This window comes from Monodon monoceros, unplaced genomic scaffold, assembly GCF_005190385.1.
Source record: "Monodon monoceros isolate NGI ecotype Baffin Bay Population unplaced genomic scaffold, NGI_Narwhal_1 Super_Scaffold_20, whole genome shotgun sequence".
Lineage (NCBI taxonomy): Eukaryota > Metazoa > Chordata > Mammalia > Artiodactyla > Monodontidae > Monodon > Monodon monoceros.
In genome coordinates, this window is record NW_021703777.1 from 31,452,464 (window position 1) to 31,469,986 (window position 17,523).

The window sequence follows — 17,523 nt, forward strand, 5'->3', positions numbered from 1 at the left end:
AGAGCTAGCTAGCTAGCTAGATGATAGAGAGCTAGCTAGCTAGCTAGCTAGATCTATCCAAGAAAGAGGAGGAGAGACATTGTGTATGTGTTTGTGTGTCTGTGTCTGTGTTGTGAAGACGGGGGAAGAAGCTGTGACCGGGAAGGCTGACCAATGGGAAGGAAAGGGGAAAGCAGACATGGACAAAAGGACAACTTCTGTAGGAAAACTTATTTAATGGAAACCTGACTGCAAATGAAGACATTCTTTATCTGAAGAACGAACGTAACAACTCGTTTCATAAGTCACACTAAACAGCTCTTAAACGGGGCAAGGAGGCTTCCTTTCTTGGAAATTGGGTGGTAGCAAGATAATATTTCTGAGATCCAGGAGTTCATCTCTATGGAGCATAAGTCTCTGAAGTGCATGTTTTCCTTTTGTGGCCTTATCTTGACATTTCAGCTACTCTAAGCAGACCAAAATACAAGGCTGTACAGCAATGGGCACAATCCCTCTTTTGTCCACAACGCTAATCTGTGTCCAGCAGTTAAAATAGAAGTGATTTTTAAAGTTAATTATTATAAGACCAAGCCATATTCATTGTTGAAAAAATACAAAATACAAATAAGCCAAATAAAAATACTAACAGCCTCACTACAGTTAACATTTTGGTATTTATTCTTCCAAACTTTTTTCTGTGATAATGATATGTATTCTTTTTGTACAAAAATGGAATTATGTTATGCATATTGTTCTGTAATCTGCTTTTCTCACTCTCATTCATATATAGACCTCTTTTCTGGCTAATAAATATACCATATCTTTTTAATTGGCTATAGAGTACACCATTGTCTCACATTGTCTCACCAAGAACATTATTTTTAGGCGTATCCTTATTGTTAAACATTTAAGCTATTTCCAATTTATAATTTTTATTATAAAAATTGCTACATTTTTGCATGCTTCCAGTTGTTACCTTTGCATAAATATCTAGAAGAGGAATTGCTAGGTTAAAAATGTATGCAATTTTAAAGCTTGACCAGCCCATTGTCCAATTACCCCCCTTCCCTAGAAATTTACCTTCTCTTGACAGTTTCCTTTGGGGAAATATCCTTTCCCCAACATTCTAATACTGGATATTATTATTTTTAGCTTTTGTAAATTCAATAGGTGAAAATAATCTAATATTTACCTTAACGTATTCTTGGGTTACTTTTTTTTTGTTACTAGGAAGACTAAAGTTTTTTTCAAAGCTCTGTTGGTAATTTTAATTTCTTCTTTTGCCAAACTGCTTATTAATATTCTTTGCCCATATGGGGCTTTATCTTTTTATTGATTTATGTATTAAGAATAATAATTCCTTGTTCATCATACATATCGCATATACTTTCCCCCAATTTGTCATTTTCCTCCGAATTTTATATTGTGTTTTTGGAAGTATAAAAAATTTGAGTTTTTTTTTTTTTTTTGAGGTACACGGGCCTCTCACTGTTGTGGCCTCTCCCGTCGTGGAGCACAGGCTCTGGACGCGCAGGCTCAGCGGCCATGGCTCACGGGCCCAGCCGCTCCACGGCATGTGGGATCTTCCCGGACCGGGGCACGAACCTGTGTCCCCTGCATCGGCAGGCGGACTCTCAACCACTGCGCCACCAGGGAAGCCCAAAATTTGAGTTTTTAATGTAGTTAAGTCTATCCTTTTCTGATATGGTTTCTGACTGTGTGTCATGTATTCAACCAGACCTCACCTTACAGTTATAATATTTATCTTTAATTTTTCTGGATTTTATTTCTTTCTTTTTCACGTATAAACTTATCTGGAGTCTATTTTAATCTAAAGTGTGAGGTCGAGTTCTAAATTTTCCCTCCAAATGTTAGTCAGTTGTTTTAAGACTATTTCCTGAATAATCCACTTGCTGTGAATTGCTACTTTTATAATATATTAAATGTTTACATATACTTGAGGCTGTTTTGAATATACTATTCTATGCCAGTAATAGTTATTTGGTTCTGGGTATACACAGTTTTAATTATTGGAGCATGTTCCCTGCAAATCCACCTCCCCACACACAATTGGTCTTTTTCCTTCTCTTAGAATTACCCTGACTATCTGTGCACAATTATTCTCCCAGAGGAAATGCTCATTGGGATCTTTAAAAGACTAAGTTGAATTTAAAAGGATAATTTTCACACTGTTGAGTCTTTCATTCAGAAACACAGTACGTCTCTCTCCATTTGTTTATATCTTTGTTGTCCCTCCATAAAAATTTGAACAATTTCTTTTTATATTATCCATACATTTTTTGATTAAGTTTTTGCCTAGGTATTTCTCTTCTTGGGCTGCTTCTATGGTTGAGCCAATGCTGGCGTGTGCTCATGGTGGCTTTTTGAGCACAGGGTCAGGTGGGCAGAGCTTAAATCAGGGCTCAGCCACTTTCTCGCTGTGTGACCTTGAGCAAGTTAACATTTCTTAGCTCATCTCATCTGCAAAACATGCATAATAATACCGTGTGCCTTAGAAGGCTGTTGGAAAAAAATCAATGAGAAAATGTAGGCGAAGCTCTATGCCACGGGCCTGCCCTCCAGATACATGAACGGGCATTCTGATTTTGCCAGATTCTATGCTAGCAAATGTTCAGTTAAACACAAGCTTGAACATTGCTTCAAATATCCAGAGCCTTTAAGAAACCATCTTCCAAAACAAACTTTCAGTTTCTGAGGACAGTGTAACCTAAATGCGGTTTGTTTAGAACACTCTACAAACATTATGAAGGCTTAGAGTGTGACACTGCCCACCAACCAGAACCCATTCATTTAAAGCATCAAAGAGCACAGGACCTCACGCATGATACGTGTGGAACTTATGTGTTTATAGATCTGGCCACTGACAACGTGCCAGGCCCGCCACACCAGAGACAGTCCCAGTGTGGGTACAAGTTGCTTCAGCAGTGGGTCAGCAGGTCATTCCTAGTGTCGCAACTCTCACATGTGGTTTTCACCGGTGGTGTGATGGCCAACGTGCCTGTTAGTAAGTCAGCAACCCGGGACCTGGCTCCCCACCCATGCCCGAGCCTGGAGGCATTGTTCTCCCTCACGCTCGTTCCTTTATTGAGTTAGATGTGTTCCCTGCTATCTCTGTGGCTATTTATCATCTCTGTGAAATGATCGAATCAGCCCTGATGTTTCCAGCTCTGGCAAATGCTAGAATTCCCTGTTAAAAATACCTTGGCAAACTGCCACAGAATTGCAACAAATAAAATCAGTGATCCCGCTTCAAACCTCTGTTGTTTGCCTTGATGTTAATTCGTACGGCTTTGGTCACTTATCTGTGACAGCAGCACGAGTGAGTGATTTTTCTCAGAGGGTCATGTGTAGATATTTTAAGAACGTGGGGTAGCTTTCCAAAAAGCTGTATGGTGACAAGCCTCCAAACGTAAAACACCAACTGCATTGATTAAAGAGCATCATCTGATGATTTTTAAGAAAGCACTTAAGTGGAAGCCTCCGGTTAAATGAGGAGGTGCAACTGTAACGCCTGGTTTCATAACTGCCCCTTGGCTGCAGTCAGGATCAGATAAGCCATCTTTGTCCTTCTGACCAGTTTACCTTGTAACAATCCCTCTTTCTGACCACAGCTAATGTTGCCTGTCTCCCAAGATGTCATCGACCTATGCTAAACCTTTCTCTAATTATGATGCTCTCTAACCTGGTTTGGGGAGGAGTGCAAAGTTCGGTTTAGCACCAAGTCACGGAACAGTTAGATCATGCTCTCTTCCGCGTCATCAATAGAACGTCCCTTCTCCTTCCCGTAAGAGGCCTGCCCAGGTGGAATTATAGAGACGAGAATCTGGCTGCCATCAGAGCCAGGCCCAGAATTGGTCCAAGACACATAGATCATGCCCACGGTGTAGACACAATCTGGGCTAGTATTCAGACAAGGCTGTGGTGTATTGAATTTAGTGCATCTTCTCTCATCCACCACAGACAGGCATAGACACACACACATACACACACCCCTACATGTTAACCATGTCATTTGAGGTTAGCATCCTGCAGGATTATAAACTGTTACTTTGTATCCCTCATGATACTTAGCTCGGATTTGAGGGAAATCAGTTGGCACTTCATATACTTAATATTTAATACTTGTTGACTTTTAAATGACTAGAGGGACTGGAGAGAAAAAGAGGAAGGAAACTCATAAAGTAATTGGAAGCGGCCACAGAGATTTACTGGAGTGGAGAGGCCAGAACGGTTCACACAAAACTGCTGTTTTCTTGCAATTCATGGTTCAGTCTTGTCAATGTCTGCACTGCATCAGCCACCAAAGACTTTCATAGTTGGCCTCATGGTGGATGGCTTTCTTGCTACTAAGGGTTCTTTTTAAAAGTTTCTAATTTGTCTTTTCATTTATGGAATATCTCTTTTATTTTAACTAATTAGTCAAAGAAAATGAAAATCCAATTTTAAACTCTTCTCTAGATTGAGCTTCATCAAAAACTTGCTGTGCAAGTTTTTAACCTCTCTGATTTCCAGGTTTACTCAGATGGATTGTTTCAGTTTTAGATGGTTGTCTTGGCATGATGTGGACAATGTCAGGCACATATTAGGCACTCAATAAGTATATTTGAAAAATTACACTGACGATCATACTTTCTCCAAAAAAACACAAAGAGAAGGGAAGAAACAGGGAGAAATTCAAAAAATTCTCTATTAAGCTAACCTGCATTTTCCTGAAAAATACTATAGTGATACATTTTTATAATACTGTTGAGCTCAGAAATGAATCATAAAATGAACAATGGAGGGCTTCCCCGGTGGCGCATTAGTTGAGAATCTGCCTGCTGATGCAGGGGACATGGGTTCGAGCCCTGGTCTGGGAGGATCACACATGCCGTGGAGCAACTAGGCCCGTGAGCCACAATTACTGAGCCTGCGCGTCTGGAGCCTGTGCTCCGCAACAAGAGATGCCGCGACAGTGAGAGGCCCGCGCACGGTGATGAAGAGTGGCCCCTGCTTGTCACAACCAGAGAAAGCCCTCTCACAGAAACGAAAACCCAACACAGCAAAAATAAATTAATTAATAAAAATACATTGGTGTCTGAGTCTCACACCCGAGATTCTTAAAAAAAAAAAAATGAACAATGGAATTATTACAAAAGCAGAACAAGTATACTGTTACTTACCTTCTTTGACTTGGTTAATTTCCTAGGTAGTAGTAGCTAGGTATCTGGCATCTGGAATAAGTGTCTTATTATTGTTGTTATTACTGTACTTTCAAAGTTATAAATTGACTTGGATGAAATCTAATTCTCCCCCAATCTTTCCCAATGCTGTTACTCAACATAAAATCATCACTGTGGCCAACAGGCATAAAGGGAAAGAAGACGTGCGCTTGGCTAATATTTGCAATTCCTTTTCTGTGGTTATTCACCTAAGCTTGCAGAGGCAGAAACACCACGCTTTCAGGAAATTGTCTAGTTATAAAGGCCTCAGGAAGAAGGAAGAGACTGCCCAGACTGTAAGCACCAAGATGAAAGGAATTCCATCTTGTTTTTGCCACTGTCGAGTGGCATTAGAGAACGTATTGTAAGGATGGGGGTAGACAATAAGGGAGTGAATTCTTTCAAGACAATTTAAACAATAATAAAACCAACTCAATGGATCTGTTTTTTGTTATCAACACACGCTGGCAAGGCTGAACAATGTCGGTGATGAAATTCTCTTCAACTCTAGGGCAGACCTCAGCTCCACCCTGCCCACCCCTTGGACACTGTTCCACTGACACTGTTCCCGGTACCCCATACGTTGCCTGGCACATAACATGTACGAATTATAGGGAAAAATGCTAAGGTGGGAAATAAGGATATAGAATTCCCCTTCCCCCACCATTCCTTTGCTGTCTTTTCCCACTGATTTTTTTGAAAACATGAAAACCATACTTTAAACTTCCCATGGTACTTTGTACATCCCTGGCCCTTATTAAAATCCTGTGCTAAATTTCAGATTCCACAGCTCAAGGAAAATGTCCACTCAGTGAGGACAAGGCAAAGTAATGAGGAACTGCTGGCTAATGGGATGTGTGGGAAAAGTCCGGAAAGACCTGAGCTTATGGACCTGAACAAGAGAAGGTGAAGGGTTGAAGTCTGCACACAATGTAGTGCATTAAGTGTAGGATGGTGACCAGATCACCTCGTTTTTCCCAGGATCAGAGTGGACTTTATGGATAACAGAGGTTCTGTGTCACAGTGTCTTTCTAGCATCAAGAAGTAGATGGATTCCAGAAGTCTTAGTTCCCCATCCTCCTGCTAATCCAAGGATGGGGAAGTGTGTTTTCCACTAAGTTCAATCTGCAGTGACTGTTATATACTTTCTGAAGCATTAGAGTCACCCGTATACTGCTTAGACGGTAGAGGAAGGATGATTCACAGAGGTCAAAACCACTGGGGAACTTTGGACGTAATGATGTGTCAAAATAGGTTAACCTATTGTAACTAAGGTCCCGCTCTGGTGGGGGGTGTCAACAGCGGGGAGGGTTGTGCATGTGGGAGCCAGGGGTATGGGGGACTTCTATGTACTTTCTGCTCGATTTTGCTGTGAATCTAAAACTGCTCTAAAATAGAAAAGCTTTAAAAAAAAAAAAAAAAGTCAGTTGGAGAGGATGGGGAGAATTATTGCCAGAGCATAAAAGAATTCATTTCATTTGTGTGGTGCTTTAAAACTTACAAAGTTTTTTTCTCTCTTGGGATCCTGTGAAACTAGAAGGACAGGTGGCATTATATCCATTTTACAAGATGAGGAAACTGAAGCTTACAGAGTTAAAGTGACTTGTCTTAGTACAAAGGATAAATGATCATCCAAGTCGGGTCTTGAAACCAGTCTTCTGATTCTAAGCCCAGTGACCATTGCACTCACCACCTGTATCTCTAATGATTCACATGCTTTCAGAAAAAAAATCTTCTATCTGTCCTGGATTCCAGGTTCAAAGTAAATGATTCATCAATTATCAATGTAATTAAGACAATAAGAGAAAGAAATGTAAATAAAATCACGACAGAAAAGATTATCCAAAATACAAGATAATCCAAACTATGTACCCTTTCAAAAATTCCGGACGGCTGAGAGGACTATTCTGAAATCACCAGCATATTACCTACACTGGTAATGGATGGGGAACCTAAAGGCTCCAGATCATTACTACGGGATGAAACAAATTTCTCAGGATTGGTAAGCTCCAAAAAGAAGTCCCCAGGGAAACCAGGAGCAAAAATAATGCTCCACATACTAGATGTGCCTGGACCTTAGGACACAGGCTCATTCACCCAAAAGGCAATACGTTTATGTATATCAATTATAACTTTTTATAATAATTAAAAATAACTAATACTTATTGAGAGTTAATTTTGTACCAGGATTTGTTCTAAGTGCTTTGTACTTTTCTGAGTTTTTAGTGAATAAAAATTAAATTTGCTCTGCAATATCAAGATACCCTTTGATGTAGTCAGACAGTGCCATCAGCACCAAAGGCTGGGGACTTGCCACTCTTGGTTCTATAACCCTGGTCCTGGCTTCATCAAGAGGGAATGAGGTGACAGCTTGACAGTTGTCCTGTGAATTAAAACCAGACCAACAGAGGAATGTAGACATTCCCTTTAAAATCAATAATTTAGCATGAAGCAGCTCTCCGAATAGGTTAAGCCTTTTTGCCTTAGAAGCGGAAATGTGGTAGAGCTTACTTCAGAGACCAGCCTCTCGGTATCTCAAAAGCATGATTTCTAAGAAGCTTTTACCACCATACAATTCTCTAACGTTAAGCTTCTTCTATGTTGCCAATAATTTCAAGGAACAAGAGGCGGGTATATAAAAACCAATGACATCTCACATCTTTTGAGGGTGCACATCAGAGATGCAGTAATAAGATATTTATAAGGTTTTGGGGGGTGATCTGAGCCCTAAACTGGACACACATAGATATTCATTTTTAGGTAAAAATGCAAAGGAAATAATTCCTTCGTAATGTCCTCTGTGATACTCCCACTAGCATTCTTTTTTTCTTTCATCTTCTTGTTAATGTCTGATATCTCCTTTAAATAGGATAGACTCTTTTCTGAACCAGTGGTGAATTCTAACATGCAAGTACCCGCAGAGGTAACAATGATTGACATCTACAGTAAGATGCATATCCTGCATCAGAGCGGAGGCTCACCTCAGTAAGATTATGGTGGCACGACTTCTCAGGTAAGGCTTAGGGGAGGAAGCAGAACAAGGGTCTGGAAGACAAACATCTGACTGCCCCAATCACTGTCTAATAATCAGTCTTTCCTTGCATCGCTCTGGCTTCAGGAACTGCTTATGACAAGTGACTGCGCTCTGGAAACATTTAAGGTGACTGGTGCAGGGCCTCCGGTTAACTTGGAAGGAGAGACGGTAGGTGGTCTTTATCCTGCTTTGAAAATGTATTCTGTTTATTCCGACAGAAGTGTAATATCTCAGTTACAGGCTCAGTCAAGTTCCCTACTCGTTGGTCATCTCGGAGTCATCCCATCAGCAATTCTGTGCCCCCCAAATCACAGCAGTGCTCTGTGGAGCAAGTCCCTGACTTACTGAATCATCAATCCTATTTCCTGTGAGCATGTCCCAGGTCCTGACCAAAGGATTCTCTGATCAAAAACACCCAGACACGGTAATTTCTATCCTCACAAAAGATAATATAATTTAAACAAGACTGTGGAAGGCTAAAGGACGCACAGGTCCCAGTGTGCTAAAATTTTCTATTAAGCAGAGCCACCTAGTGGTAGAATGGAATATGGGTTTTTAAAAAATTCGCATTTAATTTCTCTCATATAACAATCCAATTCAGGCGGGGTTTTCTTTTGTTTTGTTTATGTTCATTTTACTCACTCTTGTTTACAGTTACCCCTTTGAGATTGTCACCTCCATCTGTTTTCCTTACCAAACATCTACTCATCCAAGGTCAACAAACCTACAGTTTGTCATAATCAGAAAGTTTTAGGACTAAAACAGAAGCCGACTCAACAGTGTCTCTTTAGAAGGGCAAAAAAATGTCACTACTAATTTATTTCTAAAGATAAAGAGTCACTAGGATATTTAATCTGTACCTTTCTATTTTCCATAACTCACACTTTCGTTTCTCCATACACCCATGAAAACTGTCACATAAAATTTATAGGCACAGGGACTCTCCTGGTGGTCCAGTGGTAAAGAATCCACCTGCCAATGCAGGGGACATGGGTTCCATCCCTGGTCAGGGAACTAAGATCCCACATGTCGCGGGGTAGCTAAGCCCGCACACCACAACTACTGAGCTGGAGCCCTGAACTACAGAAGAGAAAACCCGCACACCACAACTAGAGAGAAGCCCGCATACCACAACAAAGAGCCCATGTGCCAGCAACTAAGACCCGACGCGGCCAAAAATAATAAAATAAATAAATGAATAATAAAGAAATCTTAAAAAAAAATTTATAGGCACACAGAAGGTGAGCAAAAGTCCTCAACTGTGGTCTCCAATCTCCCCCTCCCAACCATATATAATCTGTGGTAGAAATTAGAAGTACCTTGGGTTGCTGTGGTTTGGTTCCTTTTCTTCCTCTAAAGTAGGTAAACACTCATAGTTGGCTAGGACAGAATAAAAGCAAGCTCATTGTTAGTCACTAAAATTCTGGTTTTTATCTACAAAACTCGTGCAGTTGAGTATCACATTTCTCTGATCTGTATGGTTAGTTGTGCAGAAATGGCCTCACCAGGGAGTTTCAGAGGTTAAAAGATTAATGACGGCAAGGCTCTTGAAATGGAAAAAGCACTAACAGCACAGATACAAGACTTCAACGTGCCTCTGGCCCCGTTGGAAAGGGCACAATTCATCACTGCTTGGTTATTCAGTCCCTGAGGAACACCACTGGGGCTCCAAAGGCTAGAATCTGCATGGATCAGAGTAGACACAGGAATAAAACAGCTTCACCCAAGGTCCTGATGTGTCTGCAGAATGATTTCAGTCTGGAGGCACAACAGGAAAGAAGCAGGTAAAGTGGGGAACAGCCGACCTTGTTAAAGTCATCAGAATTCTCTCCTATTACACGACTGCTGTTTCCAAGGGGGAGAAAAATCCACTGGATCTATCACCTATGTGTCAAAGCCACTCTCTGCTTTAGCTGTCAAATGGAAATGCCTTCTTCCGGATTTCTGGTTTTAGTGAGTGTAACAGGATCATGATTTTATATTACAATTATCTGAGTCACAAAAGCAAATACACCAAAATATTAAGAGAGATTGGTTCTGGGTGGTGGAACACTTTTCTTCTTCTTCTTTTTTTTTTTTTTTGCCTTTTCCAAATTCTACTGTGTACGTATATTATTTTTATAAACTAAAAACAACAAAATGAAACCACTTTAAGGACTATCTCAATGACCCACCCCATCCTCAAATGCTTTACAGAACCATTCTTCCCTCAATATTGGATTATGAAAAACTGTTCAAAATTGTACAATTTAGTTAAATGGTTCTCATCTTCTGGAAAGCTCATCTTGATGAGCCTCTGGTACAAAAATTCTAACACCAAGCCTCTGGATTTGAGAACTCCATTGTAGATTGTTGAATCTGACAGCTCCCAGGGTATTTTCTTTAAGATAAATGTTAAAAATACAAGTGATAGGATAATATAAATAGTAGATTGTAGTAGTTTAGCATGAGCATTAAAATAATTTATTGATTTTTTAAAGGAATCAAAAATAGAAAAAACAGCTGTCATCATTTTTACATCTAAATGTTGATTTAATGAAAAGTAAGGGACATATACTACAATTACTGCCAGATATCAATTGGAAATTAAGTTATAATTGGATATTTATATTACTATCTCTATTAGTGCTGTCCAGTAGAACTTTCTACAGTGAAGGGAGTGTTCTAGATTTGCACTGTCTGATATAATAGCTGTTAGCCACAGGTGGCTACTGAGCCCTCAAAATGTGGCTGGAATGAGTAAGGAACAAAATTTTAAATTTCATTTAATTTTTTAAATTTTAAGTTAAATAGACATATATGGCTAGTGCCTACTAGACAGACAGATCTATGTAAACCATATTTGATAAAGTTTTATATTTATATACAGATTAGAATCACAGATCTCTAGATTCTATAATATATCAGATAATGCCAGATGGTAACTTTTTCCAGATAGTTTGGTTTCAAGAGATTTCCTTGCTCGAAAATAAGATCATTTTCAAGAAGAAAAAGACCATTTGAAAAACTTGTGCAAAAATACAAAAGAGGGCTTCCCTGGTGGCGCAGTGGTTGAGAGTCCGCCTGCCGATGCAGGGGACACGGGTTCGTGCCCCGGTCCGGGAAGATCCCACGTGCCGCGGAGCGGCTGGGCCCGTGAGCCATGGCCGCTGAGCCTGCGCGTCCGAAGCCTGTGCTCCGCAACGGGAGAGGCCACAACAGTGAGAGGCCCGTGTACCGCAAAAAAAATACAAAAGAGTAGCAACCATTGATGCAATAATTAAACTGCATATTTAAGGATGGTCAGACACCCTGCTTACTTCGTGCATGTGCCAGATGTAATATGGGTGGGCTCACAGGGTCCCTCCAGGACTCATGGCATAGTTACAAATTGGGGGCAGCCTTCTCTTACCAGAGAGCACAAAAAAACCCACCTTAGGTTATTCCACACCACATACCATTTCTATTCATGCTGTTCATCCACTTATCAAGCTCTTCCATTTCTATTTCCATCACAGAGGGTGTGTCTTCCTCAAAAATAGGGCTGGAGAGAGAAAATAAAGAGCTTGTTGGAAAAAACAAAACAAAAAACAAAACCAACATGTGTGATGTGCTGAATTTCGTTTGAGGAGCGCCTAGGATGTTGACCATTGGCTGTGAGGAAGACGAACTTGATTCAGTGTCTTACGCTCCAAGGTAGGCTGGGGGTTTGCCCTATTCAAGAGGACCAAACTCTAATAGGGAAAAAGGCAAAAACGAAAATAAACCGTCATCCATTACTGATGATGGGCTGAAAGGCAGCCCAGGAGACTCTGCTCCTCCGGAAGTTACCAAGCCCGAGACTCCTCCGGGGAGTTGCCACATTTAGCATTTTAGCCTTGCTCAGTTTCACTTCCCTTTCTTTGGGGGTTTTTGATCAGTGCTCCAGGTCCAGAGGCCACGGTCAACAGGCTACTTTCATCACCTCGCCCTTCCATTCCCAGGCTTTCCTGCCTTGAAGAAACGGAGCCCTTGTGCTAAAAAATCCACCGTCCTCCCTAGCCGGGGCTCAGCGCGCAGTTCAGGGGAGAAGCCCAGGTTAATGTAGGTGGGGTTGGGGGAGGGGACCACCTGCTCTGACCGCTGTGCTGCGTAGGCGCCACCCTGCAGAGGAAGCCAGCCTAGTGTCCAAATAACCGGTTGTGTGTGTGTGTGTGTGTGTGTGTGTGTGTGTGTGAGACAGAGGTGGTGGTGACATCGCCCCAGGCCACTCCTCCGGGTGTCATCCTCTCTTCCTCTCTCTCCTCCACCCCCTCCCGTCACCTCCATTCCTCTTCTCGCCCCCTCTCCCCACCACGCACTGCTTCTCAACATACAAACCTCAGGCTTCTACCAGGGCTCCCCTCCCTTAATAACCAGCTAAAGTCTCTTCCCTGGAGATAAAATTTTTAATCAGAATAAATGAACGGATGTCCTTGAAATACACCCAGCGTCAGCATACTCAACCAACAATGCATTTGGAATCAGTAGCAGTCAGAAAAAAAGTTCTTTTCTGAACAAAGGACCTTGCCCTCCTCTCAGATCTCCCCTGGGGTGAGGTGTGGGCACTCGGGCACATCTTCCTGGGGCTGGGGAAGCCAAAGGTCCCCGGAAGGGGTGTCAAACCCAAAACTCTTGAAAAGCCGGCTCTCTAATCTGTTCATCCCCCGACATCCTGGCCCATCCCGGCCCATCCCGAGCTGGACTGGAGGCAGTGGGGAACTTACAGTTTCATGTTTTCACTTCCCAGGTCATCTAAAAGAGAGTAAATATAAAAGTCATGTTAACTTTCAGCGTGTGTAACAACTTTTTATTTCCAACAGCTGAAATCTCCTCTACAAAGAGAGGAAATTACTTCAAGTAGATAACGTTTTGAAAGGAGCAGTAGTTAACCTCTATGTCAAACAAGGGCAGACTGCCATATTGAAATGAGGTCCCATCCACGTGAAATCTGTTCTTTTAGATCTGGTGGTCCTCTGAGAGCGCTCACTTCACAGCGGATGTCCATCCCTCTTGACTATTTTTATCCATAGGAAGAGGAAAACAGTGGTAAGATGGAGAAAGGAGGAGTTGAAAAGAGGGCTTGTTCCTGGGCCCCCAGATGTGCCAGTTCAAACCACTGCTGTCTCATCTCCTTGCAACACACAAACCCAAACGTGACACTGTCCCTTTGTCCTGGAGTAGGACGTGGGTTATCAATCACTGGCTCCCCCTGGAACTCTCCTCTCGCCCTGCTCTTTGTGTGGGTGGATCTCTCACAACCTTCTGGTCTCAGTGAAACCAAGTCCCCCCTAAAACAGAAGGTCCCCTACCAAGTTTACGATTAATCTCTCTATCCAAATCTTCATTCCCCTTCTTGTTCCCTCTGACCTCAGTCCTGTGCTAACTGAACACTAACCAGCCAGAGTCAGATGACTAAAACTGCTGTTATCGATAACATCGTTAATGTACTAAAATTGCTGTTGTAGATCTCATCATTAAAGCACAAACTCAGGTTGTTTCTCCAGGGCAAGTGGTGCTCACAGACCCCCAGCCATGGACCAGAAACCAGAAACGTCCTGACTCCCAGAATCACGATTAAGAAATGTCACAGAGGGCTTCTCTGGTGGCACAGTGGTTGAGAGTCCGCCTGCCGATGCAGGGGACGCGGGTTCGTGCCCCGGTCCAGGAAGATCCCACATGCCGCGGAGCGGCTGGGCCCGTGAGCCATGGCCGCTGAGCCTGCGCATCCGGAGCCTGTGCTCCGCAACGGGAGAGGCCACAGCAGTGAGAGGCCCACATACAGCAAAAAAAAAAAAAAGAAAAGAAATGTCACAAGACAGTGATTAATCTCAGCTTTGTTCTTCTTTAAAAACACCCCTAACTCAGTGATCAAGTTGGACTGGATCTGAGGTGTGTCTCCCACCCCCTTGCTTGGCGCCCTGCAATAAATCCTTCCTTTGCTGCAAACTCTGGCTTCCTTTGCTCTTTCAGAGCCTGGCTTCCTGCACCCTGGGCACTCGAGCCCTTTTCCCAGTTACACCAGCTTATACTCTTTCCTCAGAGAGGCCTCCCCTACCTCCTCTGTCTGAAGTAAGGCCCATCTTTCCTACTGCTTCCCAGCTCAGATCCTCGTGTGCTCCTCCATAGTGTCTGCCACAATTTGTCATTGATCAGTTTCTCTGTTTAACTCTTTTTTGTCTGTCACTCCCACTAGACCATAGCTGCCAAAGGGTGGGGATCATGTCTGCCTTGTTCATGGTGGCATCGCCCAGCCCTACCCCATCCAGCTTGCACGGTACCTGACAAACACCCCGTAAATATTTATTGAATAAATGAATAGGTCTTAATCTGGATTGTTCAGCCCTGGGGTTAAATTCGTGCCCAATGTTTTGGATTTAACATTCTCGTAATAGTGAAACTTCCAACAAGCCTGCTTTTTGTTGCTGTTAGTTGAAGTGAGTCAGGTAACAGTTTGCAAAATGGCTTGAATGCTGACCAGACTCCAGATGAACACGGGCAAGAATTAGAGCCCAGGGCTCAGACTCTGTTTTGTTTGGCAGGGGAACCAATGCACCCAGAGAAACGAGGCAATGATGGCCAGCGAGTGGATAGCACAGCCCCACTGCACCTTCTATGATGTGAAAACCACTGAGAAGCAAACCACCTTGTAGAGGTCCACTGAATAGTCAAATGGTCTCGATCCTTAGCCATCAGAGGCCGCCTTTGTCTGGCAGGCAGAGGTGCAGGTCCTCAGCGAGGGAACACAACCAGCAGGCACCTGGAACTGAGCTCCTGGCAGCCGGGAGCTGCTGTAATTTCCTGTGGGTTGGCAAGCTTTAATGGCACAGCTAACCGAGGAAAGTTGGGCACAGATGTCAGTTTCATGCCATCACTGCTTCCCTTCGAGGGGCTGTAGGTTGTGTCCTCCTGCCTCTAGGTAGGAATCTGAAGCTCCCTGCAGGTGCCTGACTCCTCAGACACTTCAATTGGGGAAAGGGGAGTATGTTCGTCTCATTTTATATCCATGCATTTTTCATCTAAAATGTACAGGCTATTTCCTTAAGGGATTTTACTATAAATAAAGCCCCTATACAGCTGAACCTCCCTTACAGGTGACCCAAAACAATGCCCCTGTTTTGTCCCTCCCGCCTTCCCCTCCCTCTTTCCCTGCTTAATAACCCCTTACAGCCCCACTGTCGGGGGGGGGGGGCGGGGGGGATTTATCTTTCTAATCTGGGTGCCCGCAGGCTTCGCGGTGAGTCAAAGCTAGCCCTGCATGCGGATGATAGAAAAGTTTAAAAACCCATTACAAAAGTGCTCCAGATGCACCAAACGCGAAACTCCTGTAATCAGTATTCAAAGAGAGCAAAAAGCCTCCTGTGGCCTCGTCTCCCCTGCTCCACGGCCATTACCCCTGCCCCAGTCGCCATGGCAACGGGAAAACATCTGGGAGAGCGCCCAGGAGCCGAGCATTAAACTGGGAGGGAGACCAATTACCCGTCCTCAGCGATCAGGCCCTGCCCGCTCCACTCCACCTGGCTTCTGTCTCTTTATTAATAGCCACCTACTCCTTCTGCACCGGGAGGCAGACGCAGGTCTCACACAACCCACGACCCGCATTTGATTCCATTTTCCCTCCCACAGCCCTGCCACTTCCTGTCGGCCTCCACACTCCCTCCGCCTCCTTCAGTTCCCCCTTGACACCCACTTAGCCCCACGAAGCCCCCTGCCGGCTAGACTCCCGGGTGCACTTGACGGTAGGATTGCAGGGTAGAGGTGGGGACGGGGGACCCAGCAGGGCACCGGCTCTCTTATCTGGTTTCTGTGCTGAACAGTGAGCGAGAGAGTCTTTCTGGAGCTTGAGCCCAGCCAGGTGTCCTGTAGTTAAAGCCTGTTTAAAGGGATGCTTTACTGCCAGCTGTTTCCCCTGCAGCTCTTTCCCAGAGATGCAGCACATCAGGACACCTAATAAATGTTAAATAATAACAACTGCAAATCTAATGCCTGCAAGTCTAGGGAAAAGGACAATAGCTCATTAAGTCACTACACAGCCTTCCCTTTCCTGGACAAGGAACGGACAGGCCCAAAGAAAAAAGGTAATTTCCAAACAGGTGAAGTGTTCTTTCTACAAATATTGGCCAAGTGCTCCCCAGTTGTCAAATTTAAAGACATTTCTTGGTGTGGAGGAATACAGCAGGCTCTATTCACCTGAGGACAGAAACAACGTGTCTATTCCTAACCTGAGACATCACCCATGCCCTCCCACAAAACATTCCTTTGGGAACTTTCCAAGCAAAATGCTGGTCTGACGCAGTATGACAGTTTTATTTTTCCTGGAAAAATAAATTAAAAATATATTTAAATCAAATTCCGTTAATTTAAATATATTCTCCTTTTATTGACTTGCGTTATAATGCTAAATATGAATGGGGGGACTTCAGTGGGCAGTGGTTGTGAACCTTTTCTCTGTCAGTCTGTCTGAAGAGAGAGTCATCAGTTAACCATCTGAATCTATATTAAAGGAGTGGCAAGTAAAAGAAAATATTCCAATAAAGCGCTCCTTACCATAAACTTTGGTGATAAGCAGTTGCTTTGAAATTCTAAGTTTTCCATTTGTGTTTTCTTAAAGTGAGGCATATTTAAAGTAAAAACGATATGCCAATTTGTATTAAGAATAATGTGCAAATTTACTTTTACCTCTGAGAATAAGTGTTCTCTAAAAAAAGTTCTCACATTCTTTCATCAGCTCATTCCTGCAACACATTTATTGAGCAGCTAATATATGTGTTGGGCTAGGCATTCTGTTAGATAAAAGGGATAATAATAATTAGCTGACACAATATGCTGGGTACTGTTTTTTCTAAGTGCTTTAAACAGATGAATCCACTTAATTCACGCAACAACTCTATGAGGTAGGTGCTGAGTTTGCCCATTTGACAGATGAGGAAACTGAAGCAGAGGTCATAGAGCTAGGAAAGGCAAAAGCCAACTAGGCAGAGTATTCCAAAGTCTGTCCTCGCCATACTATTCAACAAGATAAATAAGACAAGTTCTTAGTTCTCTCGGACCTTAAAGAGAACATAACCTCGTAAGAAAGAGAGACCAAAAAAAGGCAAGTCACCAACTTATGCCAGTGTAAATACTGTGCACAATCAGTGTGAACAGTCAAGAGGTGGTGATTAATTTTGCCTGGGGTGTGATTACTCAGCTCTTCATAAAATCCTTAGAACTGGGCATTGAAGAAGGGGGTGGCCAGTTTGCCAAGCAACCAAGAAGGAAATTCCAGACGGAAGACATAGCATCAATCAG

General features: G+C 42.9%; 1 protein-coding gene across 1 annotated transcript in view; it reads right to left on the bottom strand.

The window, feature by feature from the left end:
* TMEM154 (transmembrane protein 154) overlaps positions 1-17,523 on the bottom strand; it is a 47,413-nt gene that overhangs the window by 5,161 nt on the left and 24,729 nt on the right. Inside the window, exons 4-6 of the mRNA XM_029235384.1 lie at positions 12,960-12,987; positions 11,673-11,758; positions 9,555-9,615 (exon numbers count right to left, since the gene is read on the bottom strand). Coding sequence (XP_029091217.1) covers positions 9,555-9,615; positions 11,673-11,758; positions 12,960-12,987 — 175 coding nt within the window. The remainder of the gene's footprint in view (positions 1-9,554; positions 9,616-11,672; positions 11,759-12,959; positions 12,988-17,523) is intronic.